The 16,863-nt window shown below is 39.3% G+C and overlaps 1 protein-coding gene across 5 annotated transcripts in view; it reads left to right on the forward strand.

Moving 5' to 3' along the window:
• Window positions 1–16,863, forward strand: part of LOC140741109 (electroneutral sodium bicarbonate exchanger 1-like) — a 205,331-nt gene that overhangs the window by 46,165 nt on the left and 142,303 nt on the right. For 4 of the 5 annotated variants that reach the window (XM_073070876.1, XM_073070875.1, XM_073070871.1 and 1 more), the window contains exon 2: window positions 16,235–16,319. Coding sequence is in view for 3 of the 5 variants with exons in the window: in XM_073070875.1 (XP_072926976.1) it covers window positions 16,235–16,319 (85 nt within the window). In the remaining 2 variants the exon portion in view is untranslated. The remainder of the gene's footprint in view (window positions 1–16,234; window positions 16,320–16,863) is intronic. The other variant, XM_073070872.1, reaches the window with a different exon arrangement.

Consider the following 16,863-nt stretch of genomic DNA (forward strand, 5'->3'; position numbering starts at 1 on the left):
CAAGTTACCTCATAATGTTTAAACATGACTGCTTAGTGAGCTGTAGTATCCCAGTACTGTTACAAACATATTTGCCATTTCACTTGGATATCTCAGCTAAAACAAGCATACAAGTTATTAAATTACTGAAGTTCCATAGTGTGACATTATTGAAACCCCTGAAGATTAAAAAAAAAGTAATTACATGAAGTTTGCGTTCTTGAGATTAATAACATTCGTGTTGTTTTTTTGGTAATGTATGACATTAAGTAAACAGTTTACTCTGCATTGGTGAAGAAAAAAAACTTGTGCAACCTGAGGAAGGAACAGCTTTTAATAGGATGCATGGCATCTTTGACTCCCCTTCAGAATGATAAAGGATAGATCTATTTTGGATGAAAATACCACAAGCGGTCTATTGGATGAAGAAAGTTGTACAAAAGGACTGCTTGCCACCCACATGTAACCAAGGCTAATGCTGCTGGGCCTGTATTAATAATGCATGGCCTATGTTTGTTGTTTATAGTGTATTCTTGATAGAGGGTGATTTTATTTTCACGTCCAAGATTGCTTAATGTCACTTCCAGGACACAAATGTAAAGGAGAGAGAAGTGATTGTTATTTCGGCTCTGCAGCACAATAAAAACACTAAGATGACGAACACAATAAAAAGAAACACAAATGTGTTGTAAATAAAATGACTTGAATATATTGACTGTATGCCAATAAAGTAATGCACGTGCATACATAAGGTGCATTCAATTCAGTTTATAACTGGTCCAAATGACAAGCTAGCTAATCTTTTATTTAAGAACTGCAGGTTGCAAATCTCCTTCAGTAACTACTGCATTGCATAGGTATAGATGATCAAACTATTTACTCTTTGCATTTAAATCCATCATTTCATTCAAGTTTCTTTGCCTGTTAAAATGGATAATGACTGCTTGGTAGATCATTGAATTTGAACACATCTGCATTTTAAAACAACTACTTTTTTTGGAGCCATAAATTTATCTTAAAGGCAAGTGTTTGGTCAACTTAATTTCTATCCTGATCTAAGGTAATCTCATAAGCAGCTGTGACCATATGATATTAGTGTATTTGCACCAGGAGTAAATAGTTGTATAATTGAAGGTTTTTGAGTTAACCATAGAAATGAACAAGTATGACCTGAAGTTTCTAGTTGATTGCACTGATTTATTTGTTGTAATTCATCGGACAGCAGGACAGACTGTTAAACTCTCCATGCAAGTTTAGATTCCATGATCCTTAGTGCTGTTTTTAAAATATCATGCTAGAACTTAACAACATCCACAAAACTAGTCATTTCCCCAGATAATATTCATTACCACCATAAGTATTTATTAATGATACTTGTTTGTAGGTCTTTAAGTAAGCCCTTTGTAAAGGGAAAAATCTGGTTATTTATAGATAGTAGGTGTTTATTTAAAATGCTGTTAACTTGTACCTCGTTACCACCCCTTAATCATGTTTTCACTTTTATACTGTGATGTAAGAGGCCATTTAGCTTTTAAGTCTATGCCAGCTCCTGGAGCAATCTTTGTCCCTCACTGATTTCCTTGTTGCTTATTCTCTCATTCCCATTATCCCCTTATTCTCTTCCTGCCTACTACACTTGGGATAATTTACAATGGCTAATAACCAGCAAATCTGGAGGAACCCGCAGTTATGGTAAGAATGTGCAGATTCCGTGCAGACACCACCAGAGGTCAGAATTGAACCCAGGTCACTGGAGCTGTGGTATACTGTAGTGACTCTAATCGGAATCAGGTTTATTATCTCTGACATAGTTTTGAAATTTGCAGCAGTGTGATACATAATGTACTATAAAATACAAATAAATATTGCAAAAGAAAGTAAAAATCATGATGTAGTGTTCATGGACCATTCAGAAATCTGATGGCAGAGGTGACCATATAAAGAAGCTGTTCCTGAAACATTGAGTGTGTCTTCAGGCTCCTGTATCTCCTCTCTAGTAGTAACGAGAAGAGAAGGTGGGTCGCCTCAATTATGAATACTGCCTTTCTAAGCACTGCCTTTTGAAATTCTACCTATATTGCCAAGCCATTATTACTTTATAAAGTAAAATTTTAAAGAAAAATACATGATAAAATGCTATCCAATTGCACTTTATGGCAGATATGTGTGCCCTTTGTAGGGTCAGTAAGAAAACTATTTTGTATAGGGTGGGGTGATGGTGAGTTTACGAAGAACTTGGTAAAGCAGATGCGGTTTACCCCCAGGATCTACAGTTATTTTCAGAAGTAAAGCTTTGATTTGATAATACATTGAAACTGTTTCACACTTTTTTTTAAAAAACTGTGTTGTTGTCCTTGTGAGAAACTCAACCCTTTTAAGTATTGCACTTGCCTCTGTTCCTGCTGCTTAGCTCTCTGTGACATGCTTGTTTTATTTTTAAAGTACTTAATTTTCCTAAAATGCGCTTTTTTTTTAAAACTTGAGCATTTCTAACTGTTCATTTATTTTGAGGGGTTTATATTGTTATGACCCCAGCCCCCTCCTTTGTGAGAATCGCAAGAACCCTAGTCAAGGGGGGGTCAAATGACCCAAGAGGGGGAGAGACGTGCTGAATAGACACAGGAAAATGGGAGAGAGAGGGAGACGTGCGGAAGACCACGTTCCCCCGGGAAGCAGAATAAAGTGACTCTGACTATTGTCTCATGAAGACCACGTGTAAAGCCCTCGGGCAACGTGGGCTGGTTGAGAGAGAGATTGACACCGGCGATCCTGTGAGGAAGATAAAAGGTGGGCTGCCGAGGCGGGGCCACAGTCGCACCAGAAGACACGCTAGAAATCCTGCAACAGCGTTTTGATAGCGACAGCCGGTGGTGGGGTTCGTGTGCGTCTTTTCCTTGCCTGGGATTGGCGACCTCACCACGGAAGAACGGCCTAGCTACAGGGGAGGCCACAGATGAGAGTCCATTCCCCAACGAGACTTCTGACGAACTCCTACAGGTTGGAAAACCTGTCGGGTAAATGTTTCATTCAATCTCTCGCTTTCTAACAAAAGTGCACCAACGCGACACCACAACGACGGCAGCTGGTGGAACTGCAGTGACCGCAAAAGACTTTTAGATATCCAGCAAACAATATATATCTACATTACCCCTAGACAACGATAGAGCTTATTTCTGATTGATTATTACTATACCTGTGCTTTAGATTGAGTTGTGACGATGTATATGATCTGAATGTTTTGTAGTAACCATACGTTTGTGCCCCTTTATAAATAAAAACGTTTGAAAATAGTAGCATCAGGCTTCAGCGGACCTATCTATCTTTGCTGATAAGTCACCCGGTTACTGGGGAACGTAACAATATTAATTCTTTAACTCTGGACAATAATCCTTCCTTGTCAATACCCTTCTTTTGTACTGTGACCCACTTAACCCCCGCCTCCCCAATTTCTATTCTCAATTCAACCTCAGCAATCAGAATCAGATTTATCACTGACTTGTCTGGTGTGAAATTTTATGTTTTGTGGCAGTAGTACAGTACAAAGATGAAATTGCTATAAATTCAAATTAATATTAAAGGATTGGATCATCAGTAGAAGAGGTTGGTTGTGTACATGCAACTGTAGCTTGGCTAAGAATAGATTTAACATGGGAAACTTGCCATAGAAGGTGGTTAATGAGGCATCTTAATCTTTCCTTACATTTGATTAGTTCCTTATTTCTGTATTCTCCATGTGGGTTTTTGCAACTTTACCCAATGTTTCTCCTCTTAGTCTGAATTCTAAATGTGATTCTATACCATTTAAAATGTTTGTAATGTAAATAAGCTTCCTCTTACTCCCAATGCTAGGATAACAATATGCTGAATCTACAGAGAAGATTAACACACCACTGCTGCAGCAACATGATGCATTGATGTGTTTGTTTCATGGGATTGTCAATGATAAGCCGCTGGATTGCGCAGCAATGTAAATGGGTGCCATTGTGATGAGCAGTTTTCTTTTTTGAGAAAGGCAGCCAGTATTATCTCCATTTGTTCAGAAGTTTGGTTTAAAGTTGCTAGTCCCTTCTAGTGCTTGAATCATGTATGTATAATACTACCTTGAGTAAAATGGATCAACTGCTGATACCGTATTTTAACACGCATTGTTTGTATTGTCTTGGCGTTGAGAGAAATAGTGGAGTAATTTCAACACCAGAAATACCTGTTGTCTTCTACTGTGAAGATCTTCCCCTTTTCTTGACTCCCATGATTTTCCTTAAACTTGCATTTCAGATAGTTCCACAAATTTTGTCACTTCTGCTGAGCTTTACATTTCATATTTTTCTGACTGGAATCCATTCCACCTTGAGTCTATTTTGAAGTCTTTTAAACCCCCTCTTAGTGCAACTCTTGTAGCTGCCTTTACAATTCCTTCCAGTGATTTCAGATTTGTGAAGTTTTGTTTTACCCTTTCTTCTGAGGATCAGAACATTTTGTTGTTGGATGACATGTGGTGAAAAAGGCTGAACCCACACTAAATATGCTAGATATTGACTAGTGATTTGCAGTAGCAAACATCTCCTTTTGAAATGTATCAACACGTGGGAATCACTGAGGCCAAAAAGTGTTCCTGAATTAACTGCTCATTCAATATTGTTTTCAATTAACCTTCTGGACTGCTGAAAATCTATTTGAGTGCAGAATAGAAATTCATTTGTAGCAGGTCAGAGGTTAAATGTGTTACAGTTAAATAGGAAATTATAAAAAGTGAATGTTAACTATTTCGTAATTAGACAATGCAGTTAAGTGGAAGTTATTCTTGTAACATTAGAATGTGTAGTACACCTCAAATGTGATTCTTAATCCACCAAACTGGTACAATGGAGAGTAGGAGAGCTACTCTTCCTTTTTTTTTGAATGTAATGAAAGGAAAACTAAAGTGTTAACATTCCAACTATCTGCAACTGAACTAGTATTTTGTGAATGTAGTATAGTTGTATGGAATTGTTAGCTCTGTGTTCCTTTGTATAAATTCAAAGTTAAAGTTAAAAGTAGGTTTATTATCAAAATACATATGTCACCATATACAACCCTGAAATTCATTTTCTTGTGGACATGTACAGTAAATCCAAGAAACACAATAGAATTTTTAAAAAACTCAATGTTGATGGTGGGAGATTTAACAATGGGATTAAAACTTGAATATCAATGGTAAGCGGTTAGGTATTTGTGTTAGAAATGGACATTGACTGGAAAACTTGTAGCCACTATTTATGTATAGAGTTGTTAAAGGGTCTAGAATTCTTTGGATTGGCTTGAAAAGAACAGGAAATGGTCACTTTGGGAAGCTATAAATTGGAGAATTTTTATATGGGGATTCAAAATTGGAGTTCTAAATTGCAAGCAATGCCATTTCTGTATGGAGTGGATGTCCTTGCCTTTGGTAATTTAAGGAGTGTGCAGGTGCAATGGTATTTTTGATTGAGTAAGACCCGTATTCCTATGTACAATCAAATTTCCACTTTGAGTAAATACTTCTCTACGATGTTGATTGAAAGTGCACAACACAAACCAACAATCAAATTAAATTCCTATCTAATGCCTGCTTAATTGAGGCAAAGTAAGATAATTGCTTAGTCTGCAGATTGCAGCGCTTTTTTTTTAGGGCATCTGTTTCTAGGGCTGGAATTAGGTTTTCATTGGTCTGTGCAGAAATCCATAATTTGATTTGTCATCTTCTGAATAATTGTTCATATCACGAATGCATCATTAGTGTTCATTTCAAAGTAAATCTATTATATCAAAGTACGTATATGTCATATATTACCTAGAGATTCATTTTCTTGCAAGCATTTACAGGAAAATAAAGAAATACACAATTTATGAAAAACTAAACATAAAGCTTGACAAACAACCAACATGCAAAAGAAGGCAAGTGGTGCAAAACAAAAACTACTAGGTAATAACGTTCCTGATCCTGGCAGTGTGGGACCTAAGGCTCCTGTACCTCCTGCCAGATAGTAGTGCTGAGAAGAGAGTGTGGCCTGGATGGTGGGAATCCTTGATGGATGCTGCTTTTTTTTTGTGGCAGCACAGCTTGTGGATGTGCTCAATGGTGGGGAGGGTTTTGCCAATGATGAGCTGGGCTGTATCCACCACTTTTAGTAGACTTTTCTGTTCCTGGTCATTGGTGTATCCATATCATGGTGCAAACAGTCAGGGTATTTTCTGCTATGCATCTATAGAAGTTTGTCGAAGTTTTAGATGACATGCAGAATCTGTGTAAGCATCTAAGAAAGTGGAGATGCTATCATTTTTTTCCTTGTAATGACACTTGCATTCTGGTTCCAGGACAGATCCTCTGATATGATAACCAAGGAATTTAAAGTTACTATCTCCACCCCTGATCCCTGAGTGAGGACAGGCTCATGGACCTTCAGCTTCTTCCTCCTGTAGTTGATAACAGCTGTTCAGTTTAGCTGATGTTGAATGAGTCATCATTGTGGCACTATTCAACCAAATTTTTATTCTCCCTCCTATATACAGATTTGTCACCACCTTTTAATTCAGCCAACAACAAATTTTGGCCATAATCCATTCTAACTCTAATAGTTTACGCATCTGCAGATTTCTTTGAGTGTATATAGTAATAGAGAGAGTAGGGTATCTATGATATTTGAACCAAAGTTGGACTTCTCTAAGTTGTGCAGTAATTTAAATTCTTTAGAAAAGATGAATGAAAAGCGAAAGATGAAGGTATTTGCTTGTACCTCAGGGTAAGACCCAAAATATCTAGAAGAAAATTAACTTTGAAAGGAGCTAATGTATTTCTTTATCTTGCAAAACACTCTGAGCCAAATAGCTTTCTATGCTAGTTCTTGAAACATGCCCTTAAATCTTATTTCCCCTGCTTAATTCCCTGTAATCTATTCTCTTGTGTCCCTTAATACCTTGAGTCTCCTGTCATACCCTTTGGTTAATTAGCTGCTCTATTGTCTCAGCCAGGGTGTCTTGAGATGTGAAAGGAAATGGGAGCATAGGGTCACAAGGAGCATGTGCAAACTTCACATGGACAACACCTTGGGTTTGAAATGAGCCTGAATTTCTGGAGTTCTATGGCAGCAGCACTAATTACTGCTCATTATTTAGCACTAGGATTGCAATTGCTCCTGAACTTAAATTTGAATCCTCCTCCAAACCTAGTCCAGAGTGTGAGACCTGAATCCAAGGGCTGTGCGCATTTGTGCAAATGATGCACAAAACTAGTCTTATGGAATTATTAACACAAACACGAGGAAATCTGCGGATGCTGGAAATTCAAGCAACATACACAAAATGCTGGTGGAACACAGCAGGCCAGGCAGTATCTACAGGAAGAAGCACTGTCGACGTTTTGGGTCGAGACCCTGGACGAAGGGTCTCAGCCGGAAACGTCAATAGTGTTTCTTCCTATAGATGTTGCCTGGTCTGCTGCATTCCACCAGCATTTTGTGTGTGCTTATGGAATTCTTGTTTTTGTTAATATTCAAAACAGCCAAATATAAAATTTGGAAATCATTTTCTGATTTTTGCATACTTATCAGCAAACTTGCTATTACTGTTTGTAATGAGGGCAGTGTCTAAGGAAGATTTGCAGAATTGATGCACATTGCAATAAGCCAAAATGAAATTATTGAAAAATAGAGCAGGTGAATGTGTGCATGATTATTTTTCCTCTTTCAAAACCACTTAAGGAACCTGAAAAAGATTAGATGCCAAGAATTGCAGATTATCCGTTCGTCTCAATAAATGCATACAATAAATATATTGAAAAATATTAGGGATAGAGGTTGAAGAAGCTTTAGGATCACTTCAGAGTAATAAATCCCCAGGAGAAGATGGTTTTCCTCCTGAATTTTATAAAAAATTTAAAGATTTATTAATTCCTTCTTTTATGGAATTAATATACCAAGTGGAAAGAATGCATAAGCTCCCACAATCTTTTTTAACAGCGATCATAACTGTATTGCCAAAAAAAGATAGAGATCCTTTAAAACCAACATCATATAGGTCTATTTCTTTGTTGAATACAGATTATAAAATAATAGCAAAAATTTTATCTAATAGAATATCTAAATATTTACCAAAATTAATACATATGGATCAAACAGGTTTTATTAAAAACAGACAATCAATGGATAATATAACCCAGTTACTTAGTATAATTAATTTGGCACAAAAAAGAGAGGAAATAAGTGTGGCAGTTGCTTTGGATGCAGAAAAAGCATTTGATAGATTGGAATGGGATTTTTTATTTAAGGTATTGGAAAAATATGAGTTAGGAAAATCTTTTATACAATGGATTAAAACCTTAAATACTAATCCTCAAGCTAAAGTAGTTACAAATGGTCAGATTTCAACACCATTTTGCTTAACGAGGTCAACTAGACAAGGCTGCCCATTATCACCTGCTTTATTTGTATTGGCAATAGAACCATTAGCTGAATTAATTAGAACAGATTCAGACATTAGGGACTTTAGAGTTAATCAAGAAGAATATAAGATTAATTTATTTGCTGATGATGTTTTGATTTATTTAACAAACCCATTGCAATCTTTGCAAAGATTATCTTTTAGATTGGAAGAATATGGGAAAGTATCAGGGTATAAAGTAAATTGGGATAAAAGTGAAATTTTACCCCTTACCAAAGGAAATTATAATCAATGTCGATTAGTAACTCAATTTCGATGGTCAATAAATGGGATAAAATATTTAGGTATTAGAGTTGATAATGATGTAAAAAATTTATATAAACAAAATTATTTGCCATTATTTAAAAAAATAAAAGAGGATCTTGATAAATGGATGATGTTACCAATAACATTAATAGGTAGAGTTAATGCTGTAAAAATGAATATATTTCCTAAATTGCAATATTTATTTCAAACTTTACCAATACAATTACCTCAGAAGTTTTGTCAAGAACTGAATAAATATGTAAGGAAATTTCTTTGGAAAGGAAAGATGTCAAGAATATCATTGGAAAAATTGACATGTAAATTTGATTTAGGAGGGTTACAACTTCCAAATTTTAAGAATTATTATAAAGCAAATCAACTTGGATTTATTGCGTCTTTTTTTGATGAAGAAAAACCGGCATGGATTAGAATAGAATTACCGGTAGATAAGATAGGAGAAAACATACCAGAAGATTTTATATATAAATGGGAATCCAAATGGATACGGGGGAAAAAAAAGAATCTCCTATATTAAGACACTTGATTGATTTATGGAATAAGGTAAATATGGGTGATGAGATAAAGAAATCTTTATTAGCAAAAAGAACTTTAATTCAAAATAGGCTTATTCCTTTTACAATGGATAATAAACTTTTACATAATTGGTTCCAAAAGGGGATTAAATATATAGGTGATTGTTTTGAAGGAGGTATATTGATGTTGTTTGATCAATTAAAAAATAAATATAAAATATCAAATAACACTCTTTCTTTATTTTCAATTAAAGGCTTATTTATGAGAAAAGCTGGGTCAAACAATGTTGATGCCAAAATCTAGTGAAATAGAAATATTAATTCAAAAAGGAAAAATTAAAAAATTACATCTTGTATGTATAATTTGATTCAAAAACAGACAATTAAATCAGGAATTCATAAATCAAGACAAAAATGGGAAACTGATTTGAATGTTAAAATTGATGGAAAAAACTGGTCAAGATTATGTTCTGATAGTATGAGAAATACAATAAATATTCGACTTAGATTAATACAATATAATTTTTTACATCAATTATATATAACACCACAGAAAATAAATAGATTAAATTCAAATATGTCTGACCAATGTTTTTGATGTAATCAAGAAATTGGTACTTTTTTACATTCTACTTGTTTTAAAATTCAACCATTTTGGATAAATCTAAGACTTTTATTGGAACAAATTACTGGAGTACAACTCCCACATAGTCCAGTATTATTTTTATTAGGAGACATTGAAGGGACAATACCGAAACTTAAATTGAATAAGTATCAGAAAAAATTTATAAAAATTGCATTGGCAGTAGCCAAAAATGTTATCGCAGTTACTTGGAAATCTGATTTATATTTAACTATGGATCGTTGGAATAATGAAATACATAGTTGTATTCCACTTGAAAAAATTACATACAATCTAAGAAATGAATATGATATATTTTTGAAAATTTGGCTCCCATACCTACAAAAGATAGGATTAAATACATAGGTCCTTTGAAGATAAAATTATAAAGTAATTGGGGAAAGTAAAAATAAATATTAAAATTATTTTGAACTCCATGGACCATGTGGGGATCCTCCGATATCCAGGCAATCTTTCTCTTTTTTTCTTTCTTTAGATAAGGGTTAAGGGGGGGAGGGTTAAGGGGAGGGGGGAGGGTTAATATTATTTTTCCCACTATTTTATCATCACATTTATTCTTTGTAATTTTCTCAAATTTAATAAATAAATAAAAAATATTAGGGATAATGGGGGGGAAACTTTTTTTAAAAAGAAAATTATCTTGTTTCAATTCTCACTACCAATCAATTGGTTGAAAAACATTGCAATCTCCAGAAAAAAGGAAATGATGCTGGTATTTTGTGTTATCACTTGTTTACTGTGGTGTGTAAATAAGAAACACATGGTATAATTAACAGCCAAGGGTGCAATTTTTCATCCATTCTTGTGGATATGATCCTTATTAGCACCAGAGCGTGAGATACATTTTAAAAATTATATCTTGTGCTCCTCTGGATGAGGCATTTTTGTTAAAGAATGGAAAGCTGCTCCTCTTCCTAATGTTCAGTTTAGAATAAAACTTTAATCTCATCCTGATTGTTCTCAATTTTCAACTTCACAAAATCACTGAGCATTCAGGTTGTCTTTAATACTTCGTTCAGTGGAAAAATCCTAATTGGTGTTTGTTCCAAACTCACTTGAAGCCAATAAGGATTGTACATACAGGTAGTTCTGTTGTAATGGCATTGTAGTTGCATACTTAGGAAACCTTGAGTTACAAAAAGTCAAGTTATAGAAACAATATGGGTGGGGAGGGGGTTTAGGTGCTGGAGTTTCAGACTCGCAAAATCAAGTTTATTTTTCCCACAGACTTTCTAAAATTAATGGTGTTTTCAATAGCTATACACGTATTACTGCAACCACGATAGTTGTGGCCTGGAAGAAAAATGGGAAGATTCGTATGTGTGTGGACTATAGGACCCTGAATAGGCGCACTGTTCCTGACCAGTATACGGTCCCCAGGGTCGAAGACGTGCTGGCCTGTCTGAGTGGAGCGAAGTGGTTCAGCGTGTTGGATTTGAGGAGTGGATATTACCAGATCCCGATGAGTGAGGCGGATAAGGAGAAGATGGCATTTATATGCCCTCTGGGATTTTACCAGTTCAAGAGGATGCCCCAGGGCATATCAGGGGCCCCTGCCACCTTCCAGAGGGTCATGGAGAAGACTGTGGGGGATATGAACCTGCTTGAAGTGCTGGTATATTTGGACGACCTGATAGTATTTGGATCCACCTTGGAAGAACACGAAGCGAGGCTACTGAAGGTGCTCAACCGGCTGAAGGATGAAGGGTTAAAACTTTTCCTGGACAAGTGCCAGTGTTGCCAGACGTCCGTTAGCTATATTGGACATATAATCTCGCGGAATGGAGTAGCTAAGATCGAAGTGGTGACCACCTGGCCAAGGCTCCAGACTGTGAGCGCTCTGTGCTCGTTCTTGGGGTTCTGTGGATACTACCGGAGATTCATGAAGGGCTACGCCAAGGTGAACCATCCCTTGAACCAGCTTCTGCATGGCTACCCTCCTCTGGGACAGAAAGGTGAAGGGAGGAGAGGACAGGAGGCTGGAGAATATTTGAACCCGTCAGAGCCCTTCGGACAGAGATGGGATGACCAATATGAAGCGGCTTTTCAGTCACTGAAGGAGATGCTGACTCAGGCGCCGGTGCTGGCTTTTGCGGACCCCTGATTGCCCTATGTGCTACACACCGATGCCAGTCGGGAGGGGTTAGGAGCTGTCTTGTATCAGGATCAGGGCACCGGGCTGAGGCCAGTAGCGTTTGTCACCCTCCGAGAGGAACTATCTCACCCACAAGTTGGAGTTTCTGGCGTTGAAATGGGTGGTGGTGGATAAGCTGAGTGACGATCTCTACAGGGCCAAGTTTGAGGTGCAGACAGACAACAACCCGCTTACCTACATCCTGACCTCGGTGAAACTGGACGCCACCGGTCACCAGTGGTTGGCTGCCCTGTCTGCATATGATTTTAGCCTGAAGTACTGGCTGGGGAGCCAGAATGTCGATGCAGACACTCTGTCCCGACAGAGGCATGAGGACCTGGAGGAGGACGAGGAGTGGTAGAGCGTTCCTGCATCCAGGGTGAAGGCCATGTGTCAATTTGCTATCACCATGCAGGCCGAGGAAAAGAAGAGGCCAGATCGTGCAGTGGACCCATTGGGGCATCCGATGACACCCTACCCCTACCTAGCTTACTGTGACCTGACTGCTCTGAAGACCACGCAGCTGCCAGAGTTGAGTCCTGGGGAAGTGGCAGCTGCTCAATGAGATGACCCTGGCATTGGCACTATTTGGGACGCAGTGGAGAAGGGGGACGTGGCCCGGGTGGAGAAGACACAACAGGGCTCCGTGTCTCTGTTACTGAGGGAATGGCCTCGGCTGAGGTTGAAGAACCGAATGTTATACCGGGTAACGTCACCGACCTCAGCGTTGGCAGCTGGTCCTGCCTGAGAAGATTCGGAGGGTTGTGATGAAGTCACTGCATGATGACTCTGGACACTTGGGGGTGGAGAAGACCTATGGGTTGCTCAAGGACCAGTTTTATTGACCCCGAATGAGGTCGGAGGTCGACGAGTACTGCAAGTCCTGCATACGTTGCATACGCCGGAAGACGCTGCCTGTGCAGGCTGCTCCTTTGTCGCACTTGCAGAGTGTGGGGCCTTTGGATCTGGTGTGTATGGATTTCCTAGCCATAGAACCCAATATCAGCAACATGGTGACTGTCTTAGTCATCACGGACCATTACACCAGGTATACTCAAGCGTTCCCCATTAAAGATCAGAGGGCGATTACAGTGGCAAAAGTGCTATGGGAGAAGTATTTTGTGTATTATGGACTTCCCCGGCAGATACATAGTGACCAGGGATGGAATTTTGAGAGTAAGCTCATCTATGAGTTACTGGATATGCTGGGAATTGAGAAATCGAAGACCATGCCCTATCATCCGCAGGGCGACCCCCAGCTGGAGAGGTTTAATCAGACCCTGCTAGACATGCTTGGGACTCTGGAGATCAGCAAAAAGAGTTGATAGAGACAACACATTGGACATCTGGTTTACTGTTACAGCTGTACACGCAATGACGCTACAGGGTACTCACCCTATTATCTGATGTTCGGGCGCGAGGCAAGGTTGCCCATTGACCTCTGTTTCAGGACGGCCGCGGGTGAAGTATCGCTGAAGCCTTACTTGAGCACGTGGCTGATATGAAGAAAGAGCTGCAAAGGGCTTATGAGTTGGCTGGGGAGGCGGCCGCCAAGCAGAATCAGGGAAGTAAGAAGAGTTATGACCAGAAAGTGAAGTTCTCCCAACTCCTGCTGGGAGACCGAGTCCTCATAAGGAATTTGGGGTAGCCTGGGAAGCACAAGCAGGCTGATCGCTGGGTGGCCACGCCCTATGTGGTGGAAAATCAGTTGCCCAACTTACTGGTTTTCCGAGTGCGGCCCGACAATGGGAAGGGGCCCGTCAAGATTCTCCATCGGAATCATCTGTTGCCTCTGGGGCAAGATGTACAGGTAGAGCAGGAGCCTGAGGTGCCAGCTGCACCTAGTACCAAGACTTCGCGTCCACGCAGGGTGGAGGAAGAGCCCACCCCAGGAGAGACGGGCCCAGGCCCAGCCTCTGTGAGGGATACTGACTCAGAGGATGATGACTCAAACGATTGGTGCATGCTGCCGTTCGCTGATGCCCCCGTGATGGAGAGGGAGGCTCCTGGCCCTTACCCCACTGGGTTAGATGGGGTAAGGGGGGCTAGTGATGGGCCGTCGGGAGTGCTGCAGGGCATTGGAGAAGAGGATGTGGGGACCGAGCAAGAGATAGAGGGTTCCGAGGTGCAGAGGGTCTTGCGTGACCACTCGCGAGAGGGTTCACCTTATAGTTTCCATGAATCTTCTGTAGTGTCCGAGGTGGAGGAGCTGGAATGGGGAGCGCGCAGGTCTCAGAAGTAGGCACCCCCTAGATAGGTTGGCTTATGTAGTACCTGGGGAACAAGGTGTGGTCTCCACTGTTTTGGGGAGTTATGTCACTGCTTTCTGCACTTGGGTTGGGCTTTGTGTTTTGCAGGAAGGGTTGGCAAATTATCTGAGTGTCATGAGGGCATGACTAAATTTGGGGGGAGAATGTAGGGCTCTCAGTACCATCAACTGTGGTGTTAACTGTTCAGGCTAACAAAATGGCTTCTCTGTATTGTTAAAATGAAATGGCTTGTTAATGAAATGTAATGCTGTAATGCTTAATGCTGTAATGGGTTTCTGTATCTAGAATGTTTGGGTTATAACTGCAGATAAGGGGTGAACTAACCAGTGGAGAATTATTATGCTATCTTGTATGTGTGAGCTGAGCGGGAGTTCGCGGTCTTTTTCGGGAGACGAGCGAGGAGGACGGACGTGTGAGGAGCGGACAGCGGTTCTAGGGCAGTAGATACTGGATGTCGATGGTTCGGATGGTAGTCGAAGGCTCGGAAGGTCATTGTGGATGGAACTGGAGGCATAAGCTCCAACATATTAAAAATATTATGCGCACAAACTGATAAACTTACTGACATGGCGCCTTTAAGTTATCTGTTTCTCCTAACCCATCACTAAGAAATAACTATAAAGTTGCAATTATTTACTCACCTTTGGTGTATTGTCTGATATTTGTGTTGCGAGAGTGTACGGGGGGGGGGGATTTACACCGTATTTGCACCAAAGTATTGCACTATTGGCGGGGCGACGGCGGTTCACCGTAGGCGAATGGGGGTAAATTGGGGGCATGGATGATACACTAATAATACTAAAGGCTGTATGTTTTAAATTTTTCAATTAAATATCCTTGTACAAATATCAATAGAAGTGATTGCTTGTCATTTTCAACTGGCCTCTGGTGGTGAAATTGGCAGTCTGTGTTCTTAAGAGTCAATGATACTGCCAGGAGGCTGCAGGTAAGTTTGTCTGTCTTTCTCCCACCTGCACCCTACACTCAAACTTTACCACTAGCTCTTCTTTACTGTTTGTTGATTTCTACAGTAACTCGTGGTTCTCCATTTCTAAGTCTAAATCACACTCTGACCTGCATAATACAAATGTTCAGAATTCATCAATTGTGTTATATTCAAGCTGCACTGCCCCAGCAACTGCCCCCCCAATTCTACCCTAGCCTAATTATGGGACAATTTATAATGAACCTACCAACTGGTATGTCTTGAGACTGAGAGGAAACCAGAGCACCTGGAGAAAACCCCACACATTCCACGGGGAGGATGTATGTGCGCCTTACAAGTGATGTCAGAATTGAACTCTGACCTCAGATGCCACAAGCTGCAATAGTGTCGTGCTAACCGCTATTCTACTGTGGCACGCTAATAGTTAATTTGCCTTATGGAAATGTGTGTTAGAGCTACCTGTGTTCATTTCATCAATGGTTCTTGGATCTAGTAAGATTTATCTTGTGGCCTTGAAGTCTGAGCTAGAATAGAATCTGGTACATGGGTAAAAAAACAATTACTAGTCACTGCAGGACTTGATATTCATGGATAAATAAAAATGTATATCCAAAAGCTTACATAGGCAGGGAATTGGTGCATTTTTAAAAATGGTGAAATGCAAAAAGAAAACAATTGCTAGAATTGTATAGAATGGTTGTGTTCCAAAATGGCTGCGTGTTTTAAAGCTCATTTCAAGAAGTTGTATAGTAATCAACCATGAAGGAAACGGCATTTATCACTTTTCAAGTAGTGTTAACTAAGTCAGGCCCATTGATTGTAGGTGACCTGTATGATATCTAACCTATTTTCTGGACAAAATTTTAATCAATTGTATCCACCACTCCATCTGAATTGCTAGTGTTTTCAGTAATTCAGACTGGTGGGTTGTGAAAGAACATGTGTGAAGGATGGCTGTTGCATTGAGTAGTACACAGCACCTTGAATGTATCAGTAACATTGAGACTCTGCATTATCTTTTGTTTCCAGCAGAGGCATGATGAAGAAGCTGTGGTGGACCAAGGTGGAACAAGTTCAATTCTCAACATTCATTATGAAAAAGAGGAGCTAGAAGGTATATTTGTGCATGCATTATACTTTACAAGTCTGAGAAATATGTTTGGAAATGTTTCCTGATTGCACACCAAACCTGTCTAAGTAATTTAATATCTGGATCAGAAGACATTCAAACCCATTAGCAGATTAATATGATCTGCTGTGCAGACTTGTTCTGATATATTTTGCTGTATACTACTGTGCTTGATTGTCCAAGTAATTTTGGGCTATGAAAGATGTTTTAAGTACTAGAGTTGTTAGAGCTATCATATCTCAGCTATGTCCACAATATAAAGGTAAATGGCACCAGAAGAATAGCTCCTATTGCTGAATGTTTTTTGATGGCAGACTGTCCTGTTGCTCTTAATATTAGGCTTAAAGGATATCCAAATCTTCCAGTCAATGGCAAAAGGCCAGTGTTCACGGCTGGTTTTATAAAAGACTGTCCACAAAGAGTAAATAGTATGGACTTCTGATGTGGTTTGCAATTAGATGCCATCTGTAGAGGATCTATGGCATCCTGAAATGATGATTTCATTGAGTTGTCTTAACAGATTGACATT

The sequence above is a fragment of the Hemitrygon akajei genome, chromosome 18 (assembly GCF_048418815.1).
Source record: "Hemitrygon akajei chromosome 18, sHemAka1.3, whole genome shotgun sequence".
Taxonomy (NCBI): Eukaryota; Metazoa; Chordata; class Chondrichthyes; order Myliobatiformes; family Dasyatidae; genus Hemitrygon; species Hemitrygon akajei.